The following is a 26,425-nucleotide window of genomic DNA, read 5'->3' on the forward strand; positions in this document are numbered from 1 at the left end:
CAGGCTTTTTCAGGGCAAAAAGAACTTTTCTTTCTTTCTTTAAAAGACTGAAGGCCAGTAAAATATCTGCTTTTCATGGCCTCTTGCCTTCTCTGGGCCTCTTTGCTTTAAAAAAAAAAACTTACTTTTTCATGGGGCTTATTCTTTTTCTATTTGGCTGGAGAGACTCAAAGCAGGCTCCCACCTTCATCTGCAGGGTAGGTCTCCCTATTGCAGAGCTTTGGAAGTACTTTTCTGTTGAACTCCTCATGATCCCAAGTCCTTTTACTTGCCTTTCCATATACATCACTGAGCCTTGGTGCTCTGAATCTTTCTTTTGGCAGTTCTTCAAATGCTGCCAAGAATACCCCCCCCCTTCAGAATGAGAAAAAATGAGTGCAGGTACTACATCTTGTGTTAGGATTTAGCTGATTCTAGGTTTCTGGTATTTAATGATTTCTAGCATTAAACAAGAAGAGCTGTGTTAGTGGCATCATGAAAATATGAAAAACATGAGTCTAAACGATTTAGAAATGTGTGAATAAATTCTTCATATCCCAGTGTGAACAGCAAGGACAATCCCCATCTACTATGCTCATTGCTTAGTAGCATTTTATTATCGTCACAATGGAAAATAAAACAGACATAATTAATTTGCTGCTGAATTTTAAATGTGTGGTTTTTCCACAGCGCTCTCCAGAGTACTCTAATTGCCAGTACCTATGCAAGCTCTGCTTAGTTCACATTGAAAATATCCAGGGAGCTCACAAACATATTAAAGAAAAACGTCATAAAAAGAATATCATGGTAAGTTTTAGATCAAGGCTTGGAATTTTTTTACCAGAATTATACTTACTTTAATTGCTTCATATAGCATCTAAGAATTATTGGCCTGAAACCAAAGTAATAGTTAAAGCACTGTAATCATAAGACTATATTGTAGATGGTGGAAAAAAGTGTTTTCCTAGTGTCTATTATTGTGCAGATAATTCTGTCTGTAGCTCCCTCTGCCTGCCCCCATCTGTTGCACTTAAAATATCTTGTTAAACAAATAAAAAATGTTAAGCACATAAAATATTAATTTACATGAACTGCTTCAGTGCATCACTGCTGCTGATCCTCATCTCAAGACAAAAGGAAAAATAGAGCTGAATGCCATCAGCACATTTATATTATCCAAATACTAACAACATGGGTGACAACACTGAACCTTGCAGCATCTCTATAAGACAATTCATGATGTGCACTGGAGCAAAAGTTGTGCAACCCCATCTTATGGTGTTTCTCAGATATCTTTAATGACATGTTGACATTATATCACTTTCATGGACAGTTTTTGTATAGGCTAGCATTAACAGGATTTAAAGCAAAAGAAAATTGGTTGAACCTGAAAATTCTTCCAGTGGTAACACTATTCTTTACCGCTCATAATATTTTCAGGAAAAGCAAGAAGAAAACGAACTCCGTGCTCTCCCTCCCCCTTCCCCTGCACAAGTAACTGCCTTGAGTTTTACGCTGATGGAGGCAGCAAAGGAGCAAGGCATATCAGATAATGATTTCAAAATCCGCCAGGAAATTGTATGGGATATGGAGAAGATAATTCAGCAACACTTACCAGGTACCTAATGTAGATTCTTAGTTTTCTTTAAGGAGATTGTTTGCTTGTTCGTTGAGAATACATTTTGGGTCTGCAATCAGTTTGACTTCCATGTATTCAATTGTACATTAAAATACCAGTTTTGGAAGCTTGTAGTACAGGATGGTATTGGCAGTTTCTGACATTCTTGTATCTTTACTTTCTCTTCCTTTATGGAATATTAAAAGGTTTGTTGAAGAATATTATTTTAATTGAGGTTTTCTTGTAAAAAATTTCAGGCAGATGAAGCCCATCCTGATTTTCCAGTTTCTCAGATGTGCATAAATGCTGTGCTTCTGAGTGTATAAAATGAATAATTTTTCTTTTATGGTTATAAAGTACTTTATGGTTAGAAAAGCAGAAATTTAAGTATCTTGTTCATATTAGGAAACAACAGCATTGATTCACTGGCCATTGCAGATCCTCTAGTTAGAGACAAACCAAAACATATAGTTGTGTTGATGAGAGCAAAATACCCTCAACATTTAGATGGGAAAGCATCACATTTCCAGTAATGAAGCTGTCTGTATCTAATACCAGTGGCTGTTAATTGTATTTTATATTGTGTGTTCTTTCCATACCAGTGCAGTTAAATGTAACACAGAGATGTAGTAGACTGACAGATCAAAAGCTGTCAAGTGTACAGTGTTGTACCTTATAATGTGGGCTGAATATATATTTGTCAATGTTGCACTTGATGGCTTCCTGTAGCATCTACCTGCAATTGAATAGATAGGTGTGCATTCATCATACATAAAAGTGTTGCACATGTTGCTAAGCAGCATGGAGTTCATGCTTATACACCCTAGTATTAAATACATTTTTTCATAGAAGTAATCCCATGATTACATACAATGCTAACGTTCAATGCTGAGAGCATTTGACTTTATTGGGGGGGGGGGGGAGTAGAATAAAGCCTTTATCTGTGTCTGTTGTGTGTCTGGACTGGAAAAGACCTGTAATGGCACATGAGTCAATGCTCTGTCAGTTTGCACTTGTGGGATTAATTTGAGCAAACTATTTAATTTTTGCTTTTCTAACCATAAAACGCCTTATAACCAGAATTAAAATGGTATTCTTTATACAGTCTGTAGCAGTAGGACTTATTTCTTGTATGTTTGCTTTCGGATTGCATCCGTAGTACCGTATATACTCGAGTATAAGTCGACCCAAATATAAGCCGAGGCACCTAATTTCCCTACAAAAATGTGGGAAAGCTTATTGACTCAAGTATAAGCCGGTTCGCCTTTGCCACTGTGGTAGAGGAGGAACGAGCAGCCCAAAGCAGCCCTTTGGGCTGCTCCTTCCTCTTCCTCCTTTGCTGCTGTGGAACTCACCCCGTCGCAGGGTTTCAAACCACCATTCTTCTGATCAGCAAGCCCTAGGGCTCTGTGGTTTAACTCACAGCGCAATGTTCCTTTGTGTTATACAGAGAAGGCTGGGATCCTGTCCTGTTTAAGCAGGATCCAGGGAAAGTGAGCACCTGTGGGGTTTTAATACTTCCTTAAGGAATGGTTGACTTGAGTATAAGCCGAGGGCAGCTTTTAAAGCACAAAAAGTATGCTGAAAAACTAGGCTTATACTCAAGTATATACGGTATTTTGAATATGGTTCAAAATTTTGAAAATGGTTATGAATGCTACATGATTGCTTATGGAACCATTTCTTTATTTTCAGAATGCTCATTGAGGATGTATGGATCCTGTCTAACTAGATTTGCTTTTAAAACTAGTGATATTAATATTGATATAAAATTTCCCTCTACGGTAAGTTGAAGAAATGTCTGTGACATTATCGAGTTAGAAATGTTTTATGTCCACGGTCTCAAAGATTTTTCTCGCTAGTATAGCTTTCTCTGATGTTCTTGACCTGGAATTAGTAAGTGAGCACTCTCAGAATGTTCCATGATAACTTCCATTCTTTCTCACTCACGAGAAACCTTTTCCCCGCCAGTTTACTTACCAGATATCTTTAGCCTTGGTGTATGAGTTGATAAAGGAGTGAGAGAGAATTCCCTAGGATAGGCCCTGTCCCAACTGGACAGAGTTGGTGGCGTACCCATATGCATGCTTAAACTAGGAGTAACTGGTACACTCACAATAGCATAGTTGTAGCATAATTAGGGATCTCTTCATTGTACACAACTGTTGATTGGATTCAGATTCCAGGAGCAAGCACATCTGGCTCTCTGGGCCCTGTTTGTACATGTAAAAACCCTGTACTGTGCTTGTTATGCAGGTAAGCAGAGGTCTGGATCATACCTGTGACTGTTAATAATAAAATTGCCTTCCTTCTTTTGATAGAATTAAAATGAGGGTAAAATAACCTTCTTGCTCATTATTTTAGATGAGTCATCCGGATGTTCTGATACAGGTGCTTGATATTTTGAAAAACAGTGGTAAGTGCTCCCCCCATCCTTTCCCCCCCACTTACTTCATTTTCTGATTTATTTAAGATGTTTATATGCTGCTTAAGTTTCTGCATTGCTAAGCAGTGTCCATAAAAACAATAACAGAGAATGGGATGATAAAACAATAAAAAAATATTGTAATTAATTCTGGGTATCTAACAGAGGACATAGGTAAAGGTATTCCTGACCATTGGGTCCGATCGTGGAGGACTCTGGGGTTGCGTGCTCATCTCGCTCTATAGGTCGATGGAGCCGGCGTTTGTCCGCAGACAGCTTCTGGGTCATGTGGCCAGCATGACTAAGCCGCTTCTGGCGAACCAGAGCAGTGCACGGACATAGTAACCTTCTAATTGCTTATACAGTGGTACCTCGCAAGACGAATGCCTCGCTAGATGAAAAACTCGCTAGACGAAAAGCATTCGCTAATGAAAGAGTGACTCGCAAGACAAATTTTCCTATGGCCATGACTCGCAAAACGTCCCCCCCCCCATGAGACCGTGCTTCCTCCGACCGTGCTTCGCAAAACGAAATTTCCACTATACGACAACACTCGTGGAACGAATTAATTTCGTCTTGCGAGGCACCACTGTATTACCCAGATAGATTTGAATCAGTTTGAGAGAACTATGGAAGATTCTTCTATTTTCTGATATGCTCTTCTGTTTTTCCTCTTACAGCTTTTTACTCTGATGTGGAATCAGATTTCCATGCCAAAGTTCCTGTTGTTTTTTGTAAAGATGTTAAGAGGTTTGTGTATTTTTGTGTTACGTGTTCAAGTTAAAAGGATTATTAATGAGACACCATCTTACATTTAGCATTTTACAATCTATCATCAATTACAAAGGATACACCGGTAATGTAGTTCTTTACTTTGAAGCTAGCTTCAGAACTGCTTCCTCCATTTCCCAGGTGTAGCGCAAAAACGACAGAGCACAGTTCACTCAAAATTTTAAGCACTTTCAAAGTCCTGTTGATTTCAGTGATACTTTTGAGCATTTCCCCCACCCTTCTATTGAAACTGTTGAGACTTAAAATGCATAATATTTTGGCTGGATAAATAGATTTCAGTATCTGCGGTAAGCAGTCAGCATGAGGAAAGAAACCAATGCAGACTAAACATATATGCTGAGAACTGCATGTTTTTCTTTTTGATCACTCACTGAGGGACAGTGGTTTAACTTGCAACTTTTCTTAAAATTTGTTTCAATCTCAGTGGTTTAACTTGCAAAGTAAGTGCTGGAAATGATGTGGCCTGCCTTACAACTGATCTGCTAGCTGCGCTTGGCAAACTGGAACCAGTTCTCGTTCCTTTGGTGTTGGCCTTTCGTTACTGGGCTAGAGTAAGTTTTAAATGAACATATTTATTCCTTGCATGTGTACTTAATATGTAAATGCAATAACCTTTTACAACGCTGAAACGAACCTGTACATATTAGATTAGATTAGATTAATTCTAAAATGATATCTTTTTCTGGATCGGAAATAATATAGTATTTGGAGCACAGAGCCTCCATGTACATTTAGAGGCTTCCGGATGTGCCTTGGGGCTTCTCAGGCATCCCCTTCTCACTGAAGCTCCTTGTACTCTCTAAAAGATGCACTAGAATATCAGAGGACCTTTTAGCTGCCTCTGGAAGTGGAGCTCTGGAAATGTTTGTTGTACATTCTACGTACAGGAATATTTGGATTTTTTTTTCCTATCCAAAATGTGTTACATATTTTTTGTACAGGCAGTGACTATTTTGCATGTGTCTGATTGACTCGCAACTGCCAACGCATGGGCCGTTTTGGACCTGGAAGAGGGAGGAACTGGGGCGGGCTTATGTGTGCTCTGTCAACACGCACAGGGACCAGGCACCAAACTCCTGTGCAAAATGGTCACCACCTGTATCTAAAGTAGTCAATTTAATTCTACAGATAGGGAAAACAATATACTGAGAGGGAAATTAACATCTCAAAGGTGAAAAGATAAGCTAAGTCTTGAGGGAAGATGCAAATGATGAAAGAATGAAGTAGTGGAGTTCATAGCTTGAGTAAGCATAGAAAAGAATGGGTAATATCAAGTTACCCTTATACTCAAAGTAGAGGATCCTAATTAAAACTTGTGAATATCTGCATTTAATGTGTGTCTTCCATGTAATCCATGTAAATGGGAATCTCACTGTCTGGATATTGTCTAGGTCGGACTAGGTCAACTGGTTAAGTGAATGTGTATTGTAAATATTAATATTTAAAATGACCACTATTTAATTTTTTGTACTTTTCCACATTGGTTTATGGATAGCAGACGTTTGTTTGTTTGTTTGTTTGACTACATGTGTATCCTGCCTTTCTTCCATCTTGGAATTTAAGGTAGAGTACATAGGGTTCTAAAGGTAGAGCACAGACCTGCTTAGCGTCAGTAAGGTTGCTGTTTTATATGCCTTCAGACCTGGTTATGTAGGCCTTTATTCTATGACTGAAAAAAATGCTGGCTAAATTCAAAATCTGCAAGATCTACTATGCGTTGCTGGAAATATATACATAGCACCAAACGAAGACCTTTCTTCTCCCTTTTTGTAGTTGTGCCATATTGACTGCCAGGCAGAAGGTGGGATACCCTCATATTCTTTTGCCTTAATGGTGATATTTTTCCTTCAACAAAGAGAACCACGTATACTACCATCATATTTAGGCAACTGGGTAAGTTTTCTTTAAAAAAAAAATGCAAGTGAAGTGTCTGGATTCAAATAAATGTGTGATTAGTTCTGTGGACCCAAATAAGGAAGTCAAAACTTTCCACAGGATCTATCTAAAGTAGCTTTTGTATCTCCATTGGCAATTTATATCTAAACATAATTTATAGCATAAAATAAATGCTTATATATTTGAATGTTTTATATCAGTGGTGTCCAAACTTTTTTCAAAGAGGGCCAGATTTGAAGAAGTGAAGGGCCTTGAGGGCCGGCCAAAGGGCTGACCAAAGTTGTTGAGCTATTTTTAGGGTTGAAGTTGTTGAGCTTTTTTAAGATTGAAGTTGTTTTTAGGATTTTACCCCAGGAAATAAACTGCCACAGGGGCCACATTAAACCGACCAGCAGGCTGGATTAGGCCCCCGAAATGGACTTTGGACATGCCTGTCTTATAAGTATAGCACTTGCTCTTGTTCTTTGAAAATGCTTTTGTTTTATTTATTTTGCATTGTTTAGATTGAAGGTTTTGATTCTAAGAAGGCTGATGATTACCAGCTGAAGGGCATAGAAGATGAAAAATTTGTAGTGTGGGAATACAAACCGTCAAACAATGGAGCAGGGAAAAATTTGAGTGGTGTAGAAGGCAAAGCTAAAGGTGAACAGCACAGAGGTGGTAACAAGAGTGCAGCATCCTTGGAAACAGACACCCAAACTAATCCAAAGGAGAAGAATGGCAAGGTAAGTGAGTCTATTTAAATGGAAATTATTCTTTTCTTTCTTGACTCTTTTCTTGATAAAATTTAATGACCAAAGAACCAGAAATTTAAGCTTCCATTTTCTGCTTCTTTCAGTCTCCTTTAGCATTGGAAACACCACACCAGATATCTCTGGGACAACTGTGGTTAGAATTGTTGAAGTTCTATACACTGGAATTTGCTTTGGAAGAATATGTTATCAGCATACGGGTACAAGAACTTTTAACCAGAGAGAACAAAACCTGGCCTAAAAGGCGAATAGCCATTGAAGGTGGGGCACTGCATTTTGTAAAGAGACTTTGGGAACTCTTGCCTTACTTATCTAACTTTTTGTAGATAAAACACTGTCTTATGCTACATTAGCTACAAATGTGGAAAATACAGCTTTTCTTTGTATAACTGTCATATACTTGACTTTGTTGACTGGCACTCATCTGCCCATAATAATTTGGAAAGGTTAGTTTAAAAAGTTTACTTTGAATTTGTATTCAAATATATCTGTAGTTAAATATATTGCATTTCTAGAGGAGAAATTTATAGAGGAGTTCAAGTTGCTGGTCTTGAACTATAAGCAATAATTATATTGAAGCAGGAAACATGCCATTCCCTTTTATTCATTCTTTTATGCCAGAATATTGTGGCTGGAGATAAATCCCTAATGAGTGATAGCCTTGTTATTCCTGTATTTTTTATATTAAGCCCAGTTCATATGCAATGCTAAGCCAAACCATATGTAAAAGTGAGTGAGCATGCAGGTATTCAGAGGGAAAAATCACAGCTGGTTTGCTCCAAAGTTAGTCCTGCTGCTGCCATGTTATGCTGTGGTTTGGCTTTAGCATTATAGCCAGACCTATGCTTGTGGTTTGTCTGCCTCTAGGAACCACCAGCTGTAGACGAAGTTGGTTCTTGGCTTACCATTACCTGGGAAGACAAACGGTACGCCTGAGTTTGGATGTTACATTAAGTGAAACCATAGCTTAGCTCTGAGTAGCACAGCAGTAGCAGGAAGTGGGGAGGAACAAAGCAGCTGTGATTTTTCTTCTAAGTATCTTCACACTCGCTTGTTCATGTGTAGCCATGGTTTGACTTAGTGTTACGTGTGAACCAGACCACAATTGATATCATACTTGAAGGTCCTAATTGAACAACAGCAGCAAACATATTACTGGTTTGTCTTTTTATAGATCCTTTTGCACTAAAAAGAAATGTTGCACGGAGCCTGAACAGCCAGATGGTATTTGAGTATATCCTGGAAAGGTTCAGGACAGCATATAAATATTTTGCATGTCCACAGAATAAAGATGGGAGTAAGTCTAAACTGGATACCAAGAAGAAGGAAAAGGGAAAAATTGGTAGCAAAAAAACTGGAGAACCTGTAACCAACTGTTGCCTTCCACAGCAGGCCAACATTACAGAGAAACAGAACACAGGCCATGCTTGTATTATACAAGAGTCTAATGAATGTAGTGAAATGGAACCTACATCCAGGACATGTACTGAGAACTTGGAAAATTTACTGGTAAAAAAGCCAGAAATTGAAAACATAGACTCTCAAGACAAAGAGGAAACTGTGTCCCTAAGTACTAATGAATGCTGTGAACTACAACAAAAATCTAAAGCAAAGAATGATCAAGAGCCTTCAGATGAAGAGGAGCTAAGCCAACGTTGTGTTTTTAGTGAACATAGGTCCCTTGATGCAGATTCTGTTAGTGAATTATCTGATACTGAAAGTCTGCAGATTTCAGTAACGGAGTATCCACAGAAGAGTATGTGCTCAGGCACCAGCACATCAGCTACCTCGCACAACTGCATAGCAGTAGCAGAAATTCAAGACAGTAAAGATGAAGTCACCACAGAAGATATACATTATGTGTTTGATAAATTTATTTTGACTTCTGGAAAGGTAAAGCAAACTCAAAACTTACTTTAACTTTTTTAAATAAAATGTTTTCTGTAACCGTGTTTTAAGATCATTGCTAAAGAAATGTTTTTGTCAGCAGACTGATTCCACTGACTCTCATTACCAGAACAAGACCCTTGATATTTGCTTTTGTATTTGCCTAGCTATATGGCAGTGATGCCTTCCTCTCAATTTTTCTTTAACTCAAGGCTGAATAGAATGAATCTGCTAAAGCCATGGTTTCCAACAATTTGTTCCAAAAGTATTAGACATTTAGACAAATCTCTCTTGACATTTATAAGTGTCAAGTTGTTCCTACTTGACTTAACATTCACTGTAGTAGAGCCTAAGAACAGTGAGGAATCTCTTGATGAAAGAAGAATGAATCTGCCTTCACCAGATAACTAAAGCACTGTTATTAGGGGCAGAAGGGCCACTTTCTAACATTCTTCCAGAAGCCAAGAGTTGTTGAGTTCACGGCAGAACCCTTCATGGATTCTCTGTATTTTCCTTTGGTTTGATGAAATCAAAGAGAAACATAATAGTGCTAGAGAGAATGCCTCTGTCTTACCTCTAAAGCACATATTTATTGAAAAAGTATATTTTAATCTCACTTTCATGTGAACTTTCATTCCTGAACTAGTTTTAAAAAACCACCCACAGTAGATAAACCCTTTATGTATTGTAGCAGCATTTAGCTTTTAGGTTTTGACCACTATTCAAAACCTATTTTTTTGTGAGCTATTATGCAGTAAGGGCTAAAACTCAAAATGCTATGCAAGTCTTTCACTCCACCCTCAAACCTACATGTGGTTTTTCTCCATCTTTCCCATTCGTTTCTGGTTTCTTGGGCTAGGAACTTGTGCAATTTGGGTGCAGAGGTAGTAAATATTGAACAGTTTTGATCATTGGACAAGGCAGGGCACCCGGGACTAATTACAGCATTATGTGAATCAACTGAGGAATATGAAATATACATGCAAATTTGCTGCCTTCTTAACATGTGAAGCAGATAGTGAAAAGATAAGTGAAAACTGACCAGTGAGCTTGCTGCTTGCATCCTGTACTTTTCCTGTTGGAACATACTGCATATCTTTAAGGAAAATGACACTTTTTTTGAAATATTTTAAAATAAAACATTTTTGTGCGTTTCTTCCATAGCCACCAACTATAGTATGCAGTATCTGCAAAAGGGATGGCCATTCCAAAAATGACTGTCCAGAGGATTTTAAGAAAATTGATCTAAAACCACTACCACCAATGACAAGTAGATTTAGAGAAATACTTGATCTAGTATGTAAAAGGTGTTTTGGTAAGTAAAGTTTTGCTATTCTGACCTGGTTGTGAGTTCTACTTCAATAGTTAATAATAGGGGACTGAACTCTAACCGCATTAATCTGGGATTTTCCCTGCTTCAATCAGAGGAAATTAGGCATTCTTATGTGATTGGAAGTAGTGTATACTCATATGTTCTAGTTTACAGTAAGGTCACCAGGATGTTCTAGACTTTGCAGTGGGTTTGGCAAATGTAAGTTTCCAAAGCATCAAGGAATTGCATGGTTTTGTTAACCAAGGTATCTTTAGTAATGGACAGATTTTGCAGGGCCAACACATAAGTTTGTTTCTTCTTTTGCTTTCCTTTCAGGGGTTTAGTCTGATATTTAAGATGATATGGTTGCATCCTAAATGTAAAATACCATCACCAGATGACTCTAATGAATTACAGGGATCAGTAAAATATTCAGTGAGAGAAATGTTTGAGGATATTTAATTCTGACACTTAGATGTTGCTGAATGGCTCACTTAGGTTTTTGTTTGTTTAGATGAATTATCGCCTCCTTTCTCAGAGCAACAAAACCGAGAACAGATTCTGGCAAGTTTGGAAAGATTTATTCGAAAAGAATATAATGGTACGCAACAGGAAACTTTTAAAAACATCCGATTTATTTGTTATTTTGCAATTGTCTAAGAGAGTTATTTTCTAATTGTATTTATTTATTTATTACATTGTACACCATCTTTCCTTGCTCTTGAGGACAAAACTTTATATACACTAATACTCAAACCAATGTTTTATAGGAACAATACAAAAAAATTTAGCATTAAAAAAGAAGCATCTAAAATTAATATTAGCAGCAAGTTAATAGAAGATAATAACTTTTGAAGTTAAGTGCCTGTGCAATAGTTCCTTCCTCACTTGGATCTTTCCCTGGCAGACAAATATCTGCAGGCTAAGATTATATATCAGCCAGCTGATGCCAAGGAACACCTAGTTTGCCATGCCTCATCCTTTAGGAAGATATCCTAAATGTTTTCAGTATGGAGAAGAAGGTTAGAAAAGGAGTTGGCATCAAGCCCATGACAACAAATGAGAAATTGAGAGAACTGACAAACATATTAGGTAGCAATATTAAAACAAGAATCAAGATTTGTACATTAATAAATAGAACTTGAAAAATAGTCTAAAGAAATCAGAAATGTATTTTTCTCACATCTTGAATTTATTTATTACTGAAAAGTGATGGAATATATGGGCATTAAAGCATGCTTTGTTTGGGGCACCGGAAAAACTATTGTGTCTGGCAGATGTGGCAAGATGACCCTTGGGTGGTTACACTGTGTCTGCAATAATCTGAAACATATTGCTTATTTTGTCTTACAAAATGTAGTGGAATATAAATTCACTTGTTCTCGAATTTTGTGGAAGTTGAAAGTTAATGTAAAATCTGTTACATTTTGAGTGAGTCTAAAGTTATTATTTAAAAACCCCTCTTTCTTTTGATCAGACAAGGCCAGGCTATGCCTGTTTGGCTCTTCAAAAAATGGATTTGGATTTCGTGACAGTGACCTGGATATTTGCATGACACTAGAAGGTCATGAAAATGCAGAGGTATTTTATTGTTGCTTTTATTTTATTTATTAAATTTGCATACTGCCCTTCATCCAAAGATCACTGGGCAGTTCACAACATTAAAATACAAAATGAAAACACAAAATACATAATACAGTGGTGCCTCAGGTTACAAATGCTTCAGGTTGCAAACTCTGCTAACCTGGAAGAGTTACCTCGAATTAAGAACTTTGCCCCAGGATGAGAATGGAAATTGTGTGGTGGCGTCGCAGTGGCAGGAAGAGGCCCCATTAGGGAAAGCATGCCTCTAGTTAAGAACAGTTTCAGGTTAGGAACGGACCTCTGGAATGAATTAAGTTCGTAACTAGACGTACCACTGTAAAACAAAAACAAAAGGGAAATAAACCAGTAACCCCTCTCCCACAGACACATTTAAAAGGCCATAGAATCGGCCAAATGCCTGATTATAGATAAACTTTTTTGCCTGACGCCTAAAGATAATGTCATGAAGGCGTCAGGTGAGCCTCCATGGGGAGAGCATTCCACAAATGGGGAACCACTGCAGAAAAGGCCCATTTCTGTGCTGCCACTCTCCAGATCTCTCATGGGGGAGGCACCCAAAGAAGGGCCTCAGATGATGATGATTGCAAGGTCTGAGTCGGTTCATATGGGGATAGGTGGTCCTTGAGATATTGTGTTCCTGATATGTTTAAACCTAATCTTTGGCGTTCTTTTGAAAATACTTTTTATACAGTTGAAGGAAGATTATTGTAGTTTGTATGTTCAAAGTACTTGGTTACTCTGAATTCTTTGTGGGAATATGTAGGTAACACAGGCTTTTTATTTATTTCTCCTAGAAATTAAACTGTAAGGAAATTATTGAAAATTTGGCAAAGATTCTTAAGAAGCATCCAGGTATGTGTATGGAACTTTGTGCTGCTTATATGCATTTTTGCGTGTTCTTTGGCTATGGGGAGTATTTAACACCTTGAAACTTTATCTTCTCAGGTTTAAGAAATATCCTGCCTATAACAACAGCCAAAGTGCCTATAGTAAAATTTGAGCACAGACGAAGTGGCTTAGAAGGGGATATCAGCTTATACAATACCCTGGCAAGTATCTTCAATAACAGTCCAGATGTTTGGTCAAAAGCTCACCTGTACGTTTCACTCCTTTAAATTCATCACGAGCTGTTATTCAGAGGGCATAGGGGCCTGCAATTGTTGGGATCCCACACATTGCTTGGAAGTGTGACCTCTTCCTCTGAATTTGTTTTTGGCTATGTTTGTGACCTGCCTGAAATTTTGTAAGAATGTAAATATGCTTTGTTTTGCAACATTTCTTATGTTCAATCTGCAAACATTTCTTACGTTCAGTCTGTGCCTGATACCCAAACCCTTGGACTTGTTTTATAGGCACAGCACAACACAAGGATGCTTGCAACATATGCAGCCATTGATCCGAGAGTACAATACTTGGGATACACAATGAAAGTTTTTGCTAAGGTAAATATAAATACTGGTAACATGCAACTTTAGCTTATTGTCATGTGTGCTCAGTGGTTTCTGTCCTCAACAGGTGATGACAATTCAAGTGCAACTTGTTTTTTAAATGGTTTTCTGAACAGTTACAATTCTTGGAAGCTTATGAAATTTCTGGTTTCTGTGGAAGCTACTGGTAGTATATATATCATATTGGCCTATACAAAATTAGGTTTTCAAGGTTCCTGTTGATGATTGGATTATATCTGTTTGACAGATTACTTGAGCTGCAATAATGTAATGTGGATTTATATGTTGGCTTTAGAACTAGGTACAGTATAGTAAATTAGTGCCCCATTAATCCAAATGAAATCCATAGTTACCAGGATCTAAAGCTGTACTTTAATCCCTAGTAGGATTTTTTTCTTTACCTTTTTCCTCTGAAGAGCAGACATACATGCCATATATGATATTTGAACTCTTATGAGTTTCAAAAGTGGTTTCTCATATAACACAGGTACTGCTGCTTTAGAAGCATGTCCACTGTCATCAGGGGCACATGGAAGTAGTCATCAGATCTTAGCCCTTGTCTTCTCACAAATGAGCGCTTTCAGAAATAGTATCCTTGTGCCTGTTTGACTTAGGTTATGTTTTAGTGCATGCCAGACGCTGACAATGTCATTCTCAGAAACGGCAGCATAACAAAATACTTCTTTTTTATTGTTATATCTTGTTAAATGCTCACTATATTCAAAATGTATTTGACCAGCGCTGTGATATTGGAGATGCATCCAGAGGAAGTCTGTCTTCATATGCCTATATCCTAATGGTGTTATACTTCTTACAACAGAGAGATCCGCCAGTAATCCCAGTTCTTCAAGAGGTAGGTTTTCAGGAAAATGTGCTTTGGAAGATTGGCTAGAGAATTAGGTTTCTTTTCAGTTCATTTTGCATGTGAGGCCAGTTTTGACTCTTGTCTTTCTGGAGAGTTGCAACTGCATATCTCCCATGCCACTTCACGGGTTCTCAGTCATCACACTGAGCTACTCTTCCAGCTTCTTCACACATCACAGGAATTAATGTGCTCCTCAATAATTGTTTAAAAGCAGCATACATAATAATTGCACACAAGAGATTGTTTTGCTTTTCAGATGTGAAATATACTGTATGTGTGGGCAATCATTGTATTTGATGCTGTGCCTTGAGTAGCATATTAATTCCAACAGAGAAGTACTTTTTATGTCAGAACTTTTATTACCTGTGAAGCTGTTATAAATGAGGAAAAATGTGAGCATTCTCAAGCAAAGTAGTGCACAATATGTTCTTTATCTTGATTATTTTTAAAAGTTAAAAATTGTAAGCTATTGATTTGAACTCCACCCAACCCTTAACCAAACTGAGGTGTCAAAAACAGGTTTAGTGCAAGTCTCCTTTTGAGCATATATGGACTGCATTCCTATCACCACTAAGTAATGTAATAATCATCTGCCTCCCTTCCCCCACTCCCACAATCTGGCATTTAAGGTCAAGGAAGGCATGCGTCCCAGCATTGTTTCAAAACTAACTGTTAATGGTTTGCAAATAGATCCATCTGGGCCCTAGTAACATTTTCTGTGATATTTTCATCCTTTTCAAAAGAGAGAATACTTTCTGATTTTGGATTTGTTTATTTACCCCCTCCTCCCCCACCCCACCCCATTTTCTGCTTTTATTCTTCCTGATGTTTTAGATATTTGATGGACAACAAATCCCTCAGAGAATGGTTGATGGGTGGAATGCTTTCTTCTTTGATGATACTGAAGAACTGGTAATGTTCTAATTCTGGAATAGTAATTGAGTTCTTAGGTGTAGTATTATTATATCACAAGTACATATACGTGCTTAATTTTTTTTTATAAGAGCACCAGCAATATATTTGGCATTGCACAAATGAAAAACAAAACACCTTTCTGCAGAATCTGTTGGACAAAGGAAGGGTAAAGAAATGAAGAGCTGAAAGTCTCAGAATTACAAAATTAGATAGTGGCAGCAAGAGCTTTATAAAGTTATAGAATTAGCATTTTGGCAACTGTTAAACAGGAAATGTGCCACTTTGGGTTTTTTTTGTTTGTTACAGAAATAGCACAGGGCTATTTTCATTGCCAATCCCAGCATTCATCTTCAGCAAAACTGTTTGTAAGACTCTTTCACAAACAAATTTAACTTCTTATACCCAGCTCCTGTGTTCTGGTTCTCATAGACATGTTTGCTACTGAGAATAAGATGCTTGACTAGACATGTCCGTTGTCTGATCCAGCAAGGTGGTTCTTATGCTCTCATGCCTACTTACTCCTGATGATCACTAGCAAGCGAGATGCTCAGTCAACATATAGTGCAAAATGGAAGTGGGCTAATCTGTGCTACCATTTAGGTTGAATTTCTCTTTTCAATGCTTCTTATATCCAGTGAATTATCTGCCTCTGCAATGAGCACATTAAGAGAGGAGGTAGCCTTACCTGAACTTGCGCAGGTAGAAAGTTTCCTACGAATGCAAAAGATACTTTTAATCCTTTTCCCTGCTACCACATAGGTGTACATTCAGGACCGCCCAGCTTTGCAATAGATAGAGGCCACATACTTCACAATGTGTTACTTTGGAACCACCCCAAAGTAAAAAGTATTATGTTCACAATAAAGTACTTTATCTGCTATAACTTTTATACAGAAAAACCGTTTACCTTCTCTTGGGAAAAACACAGAATCACTGGGAGAACTCTGGTTAGGGTTACTGCGATTTTACACTGAAGAGTTTGACTTCAAAGAATATGTCATCAGCATTCGGCAGAAGAAGCTGTTAACCACATTTGAGAAACAGTGGACGTCCAAATGCATTGCCATTGAAGGTACTTATGGAATCTCTAACATAAAGGATATATCCCCCTGAAAGAATTTCTCTTATAAGTGAACTCCTATTAATGTTAGTGAAAATGTTACTTGCCTGTCTTACACCAGCAGTATTTGTTAACAGCAAAATTAAGTGCTGTTGGAATCTCTTTTTCTGCTCTTTTAATACTGTTTTTATTTCTTCTGTTCAGATCCTTTTGACTTGAATCATAACCTGGGTGCAGGAGTATCCAGAAAAAGTAAGACTTGAAAAACGTTCTACTCAGTGTTAATAAATTTCTAAAGTGACACTATTTTAATTGCTTTTTTTCTCTCCTTTCACAGTGACCAATTTCATAATGAAGGCATTAATCAATGGGAGAAAATTATTTGGTACTCCTTTCTATCCGGTGTTGGGAAGAGAAGCTGTAAGTTTTCTTATTTTGTAACTTGTACTTTCCTGCTGTGGTCACAAAGTACCTTTTTATTGCAGTTCTATGGGTCCTTTCAAGTACATGTAATTTAATTTCATAATTAGTTTAGTGATCTTGGTCACAATTGTGAATCAATAGGGCTGAAAACTCAAGGCTTAATAGTTAGGTCTTAACAGAACCCTAAAATATCAAGTTGGTTCTTTTACTTCCAAGATATATTACTTATATTTTGTACTTGATTGGTGTTGAACAAACAACAGGAGGATATGAGAACTCCCACTTTTAGAACTGTGTTTAACACAGTTTCTCACAGCTTATCTATATATATAAAATGCAAGTGTCTCTGCGTCCAGTCCGTGTGTCTCTGGGTTTTCGCTACTGAGCATGTGCCCCAGGGACACAGGGATTGGATGGAGAGACATCAGGCCGGGAGCAGCGGCGGCAGTTGAAGCGGGGCGGTTGAAATGGAATGCAGGGCTCCAAAAGAGAGGGGAGGCCGAGGAGGAAGGCCACGCTGCCGCTGCTGCAACAAGAGCCCCGAGGCCTAGCGGCCGGGAGCGGCCCAGAGCAGCATTTCGCAGTTCGGTCTAGGTTTTTATGACACCCTGAGTAAAGAAATGGTAGTATATCCCTCCCCTCCTCAAAGGGGTAAACGTATTAGAAAGGAGCAGGGGCACGCGCACCACCCTCCAAGCTTTTCCACCTTTCCCTGCTCCTGGAAAACCCGCTTCGGAGCTGCCCTATACCAGCCGTGGCTGCAGCGAGACTAGACCGCATCGGGGTGGCGCCACGCTCAACATGGCGGGGCCGCCTGCGCGCCACGCTCAATATGGGCGGCTGCTCCCCTCCTCTCTCCCTGGCCCAGACCTCTTCCCGGCAGTGATTTCCGGAATGAGAGGGATTCTGTCCCATGGTAACAGGGCCACGGCGGGGGACGCCAGAGGGGCTGCTCACTTCATGCCCCGCAGAGAGACGCGGCGCAAAGAGAAAGGGCGAGGGCGAGGGCGACGAGCTGCACACGCGCCCCCTCAGCAGCAAGCCGGCCAGGGACGGCCCCCTTGCCCGCCCGCCTCCCTCGCAGGGACCCAGTTAGGAATTGGTCCTGCGCTCCGCAGGGAAGCGGCGGGGTGCGCGACGGGGAGGGGGCTTCTGCCCCGGGGATTTGCACAGGTAGCGAGCGCCTCGGTTGCAGAGGAGGCCTGGGCGGACTGGGGCGAGCAAGCGACTGCGGGGGGAGCCACGAGGTCCCGCTGATGAAAGGAGGAGTTGCTTTCCAGAGGCTGGAGGAAGGAGGAGGAGAAGGAGTAGGGCGCGGATCCAGCTGCTGCACACCCGCCCCGCGGGCACGGCAGCTGCGACACGTGCCTTTGGCGCGCCGGCAAGAGCGGCGACCAATCCGCCGCCCAGAGCGGCCTCGCGCTTGCGGGGCTCGGCGTGTTGTCCCTCCGCTCAAGCCCCAGGCTGCGCGGGCACCGCCGGCCCCACGATGAGGCGGGAGCTGAGGGCGGGAAGGGGCAGCAGCAGCTAACCGCCGAGCGCTGCCTCCGCCGTGCTCTCTTTCCCCTCAGGAGTCCGAAAGATGCAAGGGGTCAAGCCATGCCGCCGCCGCTGCCGCCGTCACCACGCGCTGCCTGCCCTCTTCTTCCTGCTTCTCTCTCCTCACTCACCCTTCCTTCTCTCTCTCTCTCTCTCTCTCTCTCTCTCTCTCCCTTCCTTCCCCCTCTCTCTCGCCCTTCCTTCCTTCCTTCCTTCCTTTCTTCAATTGGCCCGGGGGGGGGGTGCAGAAGGTGATCTGCACCGGCCCTGGGAAGAGCATGCTGGAGGAAATCGGGAAATGGGTGCTAGCGCCCGTTATTTTAACGGGCTTAAACCACTAGTCTTGCATAAACATGCAAGCATACACGGAATGTCTTACTCTTGGGCTCAGTTCTAATGAACTGTTGCTCCTCCTTTCCTCCCCCTCTGTCCTCCTTCCAGACACTTGAATTTCAAGTCATGTACCTCAGACAAATAGCTAAAACTCATGCATGCGATCCCAGGCTGCTAGTCAACAGTTGAGAATAGTGTAGAGTGAATGCTATCTTAGTTCCTCATTACCGCAATGATTAGTTTTTGCAAAACTTGAAAGTTTGTATTTAGTTGGTTTGTAAAATATATTGCTTGTTTCACTTACTTTGCATTTCTTGGAAAAATAAGGCTGTAAAAAACCCTGTCTGGTATTATTACAAATATATTTTACATTACTGTAAATATGAAAATATAAACCTTGGTTTTTTTGTCTTTTCTTCTTAATGAATGTCTTACTTAGTAAGATATGCAACTGCTGTTTCTCCCTCCTTTCCATCCCTGTTCCTCATTTCTCTTCAAAGAAAATGAATACAGAGAGCTTGTAAGGTAACAGCTTGTTTCCCCCCTTGTAGGAGTACTTTTTCAACTCTAAAGTATTGACTGATGGAGAACTGGCACCCAACGACAGGTGCTGCCGTGTCTGTGGCAAAATTGGTCATTACATGAAGGACTGCCCCAAAAAAAGGAGGTTGGGAAAATAACCATATGGCTAGTATAGTTTTTTTATGCTGAATGCAAGAGAAGAGGAGAAAATAATTTCGTTTGCCTCAAGGAATGCACCTTACTCTTTTAATTTTTCTTTCAAAAACTGTTTTTAAGAAAATCACTTTTAATCTTTCCAATGAAAGAAACTAGGCAGAGGAGTTGGTGTAAAACAGTGCTAAGTATTCTAGTGAATTACTTACCACTTGTGTATTTTTTCCTGTGTTTTCATGAACAATACCATAAATGTTCTGTGCCTTGAAGGGTAAGTGCAGTGGCTACTTGCCTATGATAAAGTTAAGGGTATGGGAGGAACTATGTGTGGCAGTTCAGAGCTGAGGTTAACTTGTGGGATTATTTGAGTCCTGTAGGCTTTGGATGAAATTGCAGCATACGGTACATCTCAGCTTTCCTCAGCTTACTGAGCAGTACAAACTTCTTTTGCACCATGCTGCAGTGGGTGGGGAGGGGTGGCTTAGGCCCTGCTGACCTGCACTGGATTCTGACTGCCAAATGACACCAGCATCACTTTCATTTTCTGCCCACTGCTTAGGTGGAAGACCCTATGATGGGATCTAACAGTGGCAGCTAACGAAAGGACCAGAAACATAGTTTTCTGGGCTCTGGGCTAAGCCAGCCAGAAATTCATTGCAACCCAAGCCAGCCCTGGGCCATCAGGAGCAGCGTGTGCACCAGCTTCAGCCAGGTGCAACCATCAGGCTGCCCCCTACCTTCTGCCCAGCTGAAATGTGCAGCAGCTCTGTAAAGCCACTGCCATGCTTTGGGTGATGGGATTCCCAGTTTTTTGTCCACACAGGGACTTTGAAATGATTATTAAGGCTTTGGCTGCATTTTTGAAAGTCACACAGCTTCAAGGATACTTTTAAGCAATGCTTGCATACCTGTCCCCATTTAGAGTGAAGAAAAAGGAAAATGAGAGAGATGATGAAAAGGAAGTCAAGGAGGAAGACAGAGAGACTAGAGAAAAGAGATGTTTTATCTGTGGCGATGTGGGACACGTTCGAAGGGATTGTCCAGAATTTAAACAGTCAAGACAAAGAAGCAATGGTGCTCTCGGTAATGGAGCTTACTTCTGAGTAGATATGTATAGCACTGCACTGTTTGTCCTTTATTCCAGCCTTGCTACCTATGGTCCAGCCAGTGGAATTGTTTGCATTCCTGCTGACTGATGCAGGGTTTGCGTCCTATTCTCGAACTCTCTGGTTTTCAGCTGGTGGGTTGAGACCCGTTAGTGGGTCATAGCCTGATCCAAGGTGGGTCATAACAGGCGCAACACCACATGGTAAAATATTAAGAAATAGTTCTCAAAATGCATGTTTGGGTTTAAAGGGGGTCCTTGGTCTGAAAAGGTTGAAGATACCTACTCTAATCTTATTCATAGAAGCCAATACTGCCTTCCTTGGACCTCTCTGGCAGAGGACATAGTTGCAATAGGTACAACAAATAAAGTTCTGGCTGCATAAATAATTTTGTCTGCACATATCATTGCTTTGGATCACAACCTATTGGTTTCTTAATCTGTATTAAACACATTCTTTACACTTTATCACTTAGGGACTCAGTTAGTCCGAAGCCTTGTAAACTCTCAGCAAGTAACTGGATCAATTCAACAGCAAGTGGAAAGACCCTTACGTGTTAGACAGACATCAGAATGTGTAAGTTTCATTTGATTCAGTATTTCTGAATCTAAATTTTGTAAAAGAAATCAATTTCAATTGTGTAAGCAATATAACAATAATGCTTGTGTAGTGTACTGCTGTAAAAAGGCCTCTGTAGAGTTCAGAAGTACAGATTCTTGCATATTTAAGGATTGAGGCAACAATTTAGACCAAATGGAAGAGCCAATGAATTAAGATGCTATTGGTGACTGAAAATTAGGACATTTTTAAAGTTATATGTTTTATTCTAGTGAGAGTTCAAGTGACTGTTTATCAGTGGTAGGGCTGTTCTACAGAATGATTTAGTTCAGATGATAGAATCTTGCTTTAATAAGCTGATATAGGAACAAGATCTTTGGCCACACACAGTCCCTTTGTATGACCAAGGAAACAAGCTAGGAAATAAAATTTCTGGTTTTATGAACCAGAAAACTATGGTTAAGAGCTTTGGGACAAGTCAAAATATAAAGCCAACTTCAAACTATATTTTAGATTGTTCTGAAGTTGGTAAACATAGTTCCCTGATTCAGATGAACTGTAAAATTGAAGTTAATGGAAAATGTCTGGATTGTTTGCTCCAGACGGTGAAGAACAAACAGCAAAGCTTGTTCATGTTTCATATATTAAGTTAAGGTCATCTGAACTCTCCTAGTGAATATGGTGAATCTGCTGTCAATTAAACCTTATACTTTAACTGAACTTGCAGTCATGAAGAATTTAGTTCTTCATAAAAAGTCCTCACAATGGATAGTCCAGCCCTATATGTCGCCTATCTAGAGATGTGAAGGCCCAGAAAAAAACTGGAAAATTTTGAAAAAAAAGCTGTTTTTTTCCCTGAAGCCTTTTTTGTTTTTTTCTGAAAAATTGGAAAAATAAAAAATAGATTATGGAATGTTTTATTTTAACATGATGAATAAAATATTTTAAGATAAGAAGTTCAAATATTTTATAAATCATTTCTTAAAAATATGTATGGTATCAGATTATTCTAATTTCTGTGAGGACAAGCAAGTCCTAGGTTACAAACTGAACTCTCCAATGCAAGAACAAGATACATTTCTTCCTTTAGGAGGTGCTGTTGTAACCAGAAAAGAAAAAGGTTTCAGTTTTCTTTTTGCATGCCTGTGGTATGCTTTGGTTCTGTTCCTCTTCACTAGGCCTCAAAGCACTGGAAGAAAATACAGAGCAACAAAAAGGGCCTGAAAGTATATACTTAATTACAGTTCAGAAAATGATTCTGATTAAATTTCATGCCCATTCATTGAAACTTAGTCCCACTAACTTATTCCGTCCTTTTTATGAGAATGTGGAGAGGAAATATGAATAATTGTTACTTCTGGATTTTTAAAAATTGTTTTGTGGAATTTTTTTTGTTCCACATAAACTAGTAAACAGTTCAGGAGATTGTTGCTCCATTTGTTACAACTACAAAAAATATTATTTTAAAAGTAAATTCTGTTTGTAATAATTGTTTGGATACACTATATTTTTATGATAGTTATGATAATTTTATGCCCATTAAAATTGTCCATAGTTATATTTTATGTTTCTAAAGTAACAGAATGACTTTCAATCTGGAAAAGAAAAAAGAAGTGCTAATGTAGCATTTTTTTCAATTTTTCTGAAAATTTCCGTTTTTTCCTGAGCTTCAAAATTTCCGGAAATTTTACATCTCTACGCCTATCTCAACTCAAAATGACAGTAGTTTAGTAAACCTAGAGCTCAAGAGACTCCTTTGTGAAGACTTTTTAGCATTAAGTGCTTAAATGGAACACTTAACTAACTCATGAACTAATACAAACTACATCCTTTTTTCCCCTCTCCAGTCTGATTCGCGTCAGTCATCTTACTCTCCACAGCCTCAGCAATTTACTCAGAATTCCTCTCCACCAACCTCCATTAACCAGACTCAGCCACAACCAATATCCCAGTCTAAGCATGCTCTGCAGCCCCAGCAAGGGGCACAACCACCCCACCAGGTGCAGCTGCCTTTGTTTAACTTTCCCCAATCTCCCCCAGGTCAGTATGCCACCTTGCCTAACCTGGGACTATTTCAGATGCACCCTCACCACCACCACCACCACCACCACCACCAAATCCAACTTCCTAACACCTCGTGGCCTGTTATTCACTCTGCACCGGGTAATCCTTCTCACGCGGCAAATGTTCCTTTTCCTGTGAGGGCTGGCAGTAGCAACAGCCCGCCCAATAACCAGAGCAGCGTAAGCCTGAATGATCCCAGTATCATCTTTGCACAGCCTGCTGCCAGGCCTGTAGGAATCCCCAGCAGTACTCATGAGGGACACTGGCACAACCCTGTGACTCTAAGCTCACTGGTGAACAATGGCACGGTGGGGAACTCAGGTAACTCTCCTCTCTTGTCTCCTGTTTTGTACAAATACTGACAGTTTCTTTGCTTAACATTTCTGAACCTGTTCATTCTGACTATGCTGTATATTCTGGGGTGCAGATGAGGAACCTTTTAGGAAAAAGATGAATCGCCATGTATTTGCTTAGGCTACATGAAAAGTGGGTTGGGTTTGGAATGCTATTTTCATAGCATTTGACAAGTTATTTAAAGAGATAATAGTTCAAGCTTTCTGTCAAGAAAACCATTGATTCCAAATCCGAGTCTGAACTTCAATATGGATGGGCTTCAAAGAGTTCTGTGCATCAGCAGAAAGAACTTCTGCCCAGTTTCCTTTTGGGCTGCGTCCCATTGTGCTGCATTTAATACTGTGCTTCAGGAGCAGCTTGAGGTGTGTGTGTGTCTCAAGGAAAAGGACCTCAGTGTATGACCAGAATATTAAGTATGGCCCTTTGGATCCCATCCAAGCTAATGAAAAACCCTGCACCACCTTTCCTTAAAAGATCAGTGTACTCTTCTGAGGCTCAGTTCGAGCCAGGGCCAGAAACTAGCTTTCAGTGCTAGGACCTCAAAAAATGAACGATAATAAAAGTGCCTCTGAGTAATAGAGTACCTGTCCTTTACCACTGCAGAACCGCAACTGTATCACCATCACTTAGTGAATAATGTAAAATGGAGCAGATTGTCTCCTATTGGTTTTACCCAACTTTTAACTAAATTTATATTCCAACCTACACCCGCAGGTCTTCAACTGCTTCTATTGTATTTCTTATCCATGTATGCATATTTAAGATTGCTTTCTGCATGCATAAGGGAACTGCCGGTACATATATAGCACCATGAGCTCTTGCAGCTCAGCAGCAATGGATACTTTTAGTCTCTTCATGGTTCCTTGGGTCCCAAATCATCTTGTAAGAGCAGAAAGGCACTTCCACAGGGCAGCCCTTCTAAATTCTTCTGATTTCCCTTTCCTAGTGCAGCTGCCCATGTCCCATCCCATGCTGTTCCAGAGGGCCCCAAAATAAAATTAAGTAAAGAGAAAAAAAATACTTTTACTGCTGTGCATTTTGCTTTGCAGGTTGGTGATTTCATATACAGTAATCTTTTATCTCCTTTTCATTTTTGAATGAAAACTAGATCAGGGCTTCCCAGGACAGTTTGGTAAAGCGAACCCTCCTCCTCCTCCTGTTCCTTGGGACCATGGCACCCCAGCCCATTTTCCTCTCCTGCGAGGGACGTGGCCTTACAATATTTCTCCAAACTACATGCAGCAGGGAAATGCCAGCTATCCATTGAATAAACCTTTCTACCCTCAAGGTAGTATCTTCATGAAGCAACTTTCTCACCTTTCTGCTATTATTTTTATTGGTTTTGGTTTTAGTTGTTGTGATAAGAACACGTCTCCTAGGAATAGCTGTTGTGCTAGTGCAATGTCATACTGGGCTCTCACTCAAAATATCTTTTCTAGGTTGTTTGTCTATAAAAAGCTGCAGTCTTTTCTGAATTTACCATATCTGTATAGCAACCACTTCCATTCTTTGCTGTGCACTGTCTGTTCTCTACCTGTTTAATAGGAAAATAATTCATTGGTTTAACTAAATGTGAACCTGCTTGTGCAAGTACTTTGCAAGTAGATATCCCATTTACCAAGCTTTTGGGGCATCTTATGAAGCCCCTACCTTGAGGTGGAAAACCTGTGGCCCCATAACTCACATCACCCTTGATGATTGGCCATGTTGGCTGAGGGTGATGGGAGTTTGCCTCCAACAATATCTGGAGAACCACAGTTCTTTCACCCTTGCATTTTTTTTGTTCCATCTTGATAGTCATGCAGTTAAGCGTCGGTCCACAAGTATTTCAGCCTATTTCTTTTCCATAAGTGCCCCTTTCTGCTGCTAAACTTGCAGGAATTTAAAAACTGTCTTTCAACCTAAATGTTAAATTGGATTTGGATAGTTTCTGCTAAAATAATTGTAACCTATTTTCTTTCAGCTGGCTTACTGATGCAGAACAACCAGCGGTTTTCACTTCTGTCCCAAGGACACCCACACTTGAACATGAATTTCATTCAGCAGAAAAAATGAAGTTTAATTAAGGGGATGGGAAGAAATCAGGTTCTGGATTCAAATCTTATTGCAACATGTTTAGATAAGAGATTATTTAAAACTGTTTTTAACTGTATCATTTGTACATAGATATAAAATATAGTTTTTACCAGTATCACAAGAAGTGATACAAATGTCATCTATTTTATTACCCTATTTTTAAGGGAACTGTGTGTTATTTTATCTTGATAAACTGTAAAGAGAGTTTTTAAAATTAAGTTGTTTATTTTCTATTAGCTTTATTCATACTTTGGTTCAGACTTTATATCTATTGTTCTAAAAAGAAATTAGAAAGGGATTTCATGTGTTAAAGATTGTCATTTCTTTACAGAACAATGTAGTGCCAAAAACTTTTTAAAAGAAAAAAAAATAAAATTGCAAAATTAGAAATCATAAGTAGAATTTTTCATTTGTATACACAGCTGGATTTTGTTAAGCCTTTTTAAAGTACTGCAGACTAGGGTGAAATAGTATCTTGGACTCCATATAATTGGCACCTAAATATATAAACTTCACAAGTCTTCATATAGTGTTGGTGAGCGTTCATCCAAAAAAGAAAGGAAGCCTCATGCTTGTGAAACTCAGATATTTCCCCTTTGAAATTCCTGTGCAATTAGATTACTAGTCATTCCTTGCCAGCATCTGTGCCCAAAGGAACATGGTCCCCAACAAAAAAAATAAGTGTACGGACAACACATTTACACGGGGGTTATGTTCCAAAGCACTGAGCATTTAAGTGAAAT

General features: G+C 39.5%; 1 protein-coding gene across 3 annotated transcripts in view; it reads left to right on the top strand.

Moving 5' to 3' along the window:
- The window catches only part of TUT4 (terminal uridylyl transferase 4), a 35,086-nt gene extending 9,011 nt beyond the window's left edge, over nt 1–26,075 (top strand). For 2 of the 3 annotated variants that reach the window (XM_033152127.1, XM_033152126.1), the window contains 27 exons: nt 670–786; nt 1,420–1,597; nt 3,293–3,381; nt 3,962–4,013; nt 4,703–4,772; nt 5,239–5,365; nt 6,588–6,707; nt 7,214–7,435; nt 7,549–7,723; nt 8,637–9,355; nt 10,514–10,664; nt 11,176–11,262; nt 12,139–12,242; nt 13,061–13,118; nt 13,212–13,315; nt 13,619–13,708; nt 14,454–14,567; nt 15,414–15,491; nt 16,389–16,566; nt 16,759–16,806; nt 16,892–16,974; nt 19,401–19,516; nt 20,447–20,607; nt 21,106–21,206; nt 23,036–23,573; nt 24,715–24,894; nt 25,570–26,075. In XM_033152127.1, the coding sequence (XP_033008018.1) occupies nt 670–786; nt 1,420–1,597; nt 3,293–3,381; nt 3,962–4,013; nt 4,703–4,772; nt 5,239–5,365; nt 6,588–6,707; nt 7,214–7,435; nt 7,549–7,723; nt 8,637–9,355; nt 10,514–10,664; nt 11,176–11,262; nt 12,139–12,242; nt 13,061–13,118; nt 13,212–13,315; nt 13,619–13,708; nt 14,454–14,567; nt 15,414–15,491; nt 16,389–16,566; nt 16,759–16,806; nt 16,892–16,974; nt 19,401–19,516; nt 20,447–20,607; nt 21,106–21,206; nt 23,036–23,573; nt 24,715–24,894; nt 25,570–25,661 (4,152 nt within the window). In that variant the 3' untranslated portion in view covers nt 25,662–26,075. The remainder of the gene's footprint in view (nt 1–669; nt 787–1,419; nt 1,598–3,292; nt 3,382–3,961; nt 4,014–4,702; nt 4,773–5,238; nt 5,366–6,587; nt 6,708–7,213; nt 7,436–7,548; nt 7,724–8,636; nt 9,356–10,513; nt 10,665–11,175; nt 11,263–12,138; nt 12,243–13,060; nt 13,119–13,211; nt 13,316–13,618; nt 13,709–14,453; nt 14,568–15,413; nt 15,492–16,388; nt 16,567–16,758; nt 16,807–16,891; nt 16,975–19,400; nt 19,517–20,446; nt 20,608–21,105; nt 21,207–23,035; nt 23,574–24,714; nt 24,895–25,569) is intronic. The other variant, XM_033152128.1, reaches the window with a different exon arrangement.
- Nucleotides 26,076–26,425: the final 350 nt, after the last annotated feature.

Source organism: Lacerta agilis, chromosome 6 (assembly GCF_009819535.1).
Source record: "Lacerta agilis isolate rLacAgi1 chromosome 6, rLacAgi1.pri, whole genome shotgun sequence".
Lineage (NCBI taxonomy): Eukaryota > Metazoa > Chordata > Lepidosauria > Squamata > Lacertidae > Lacerta > Lacerta agilis.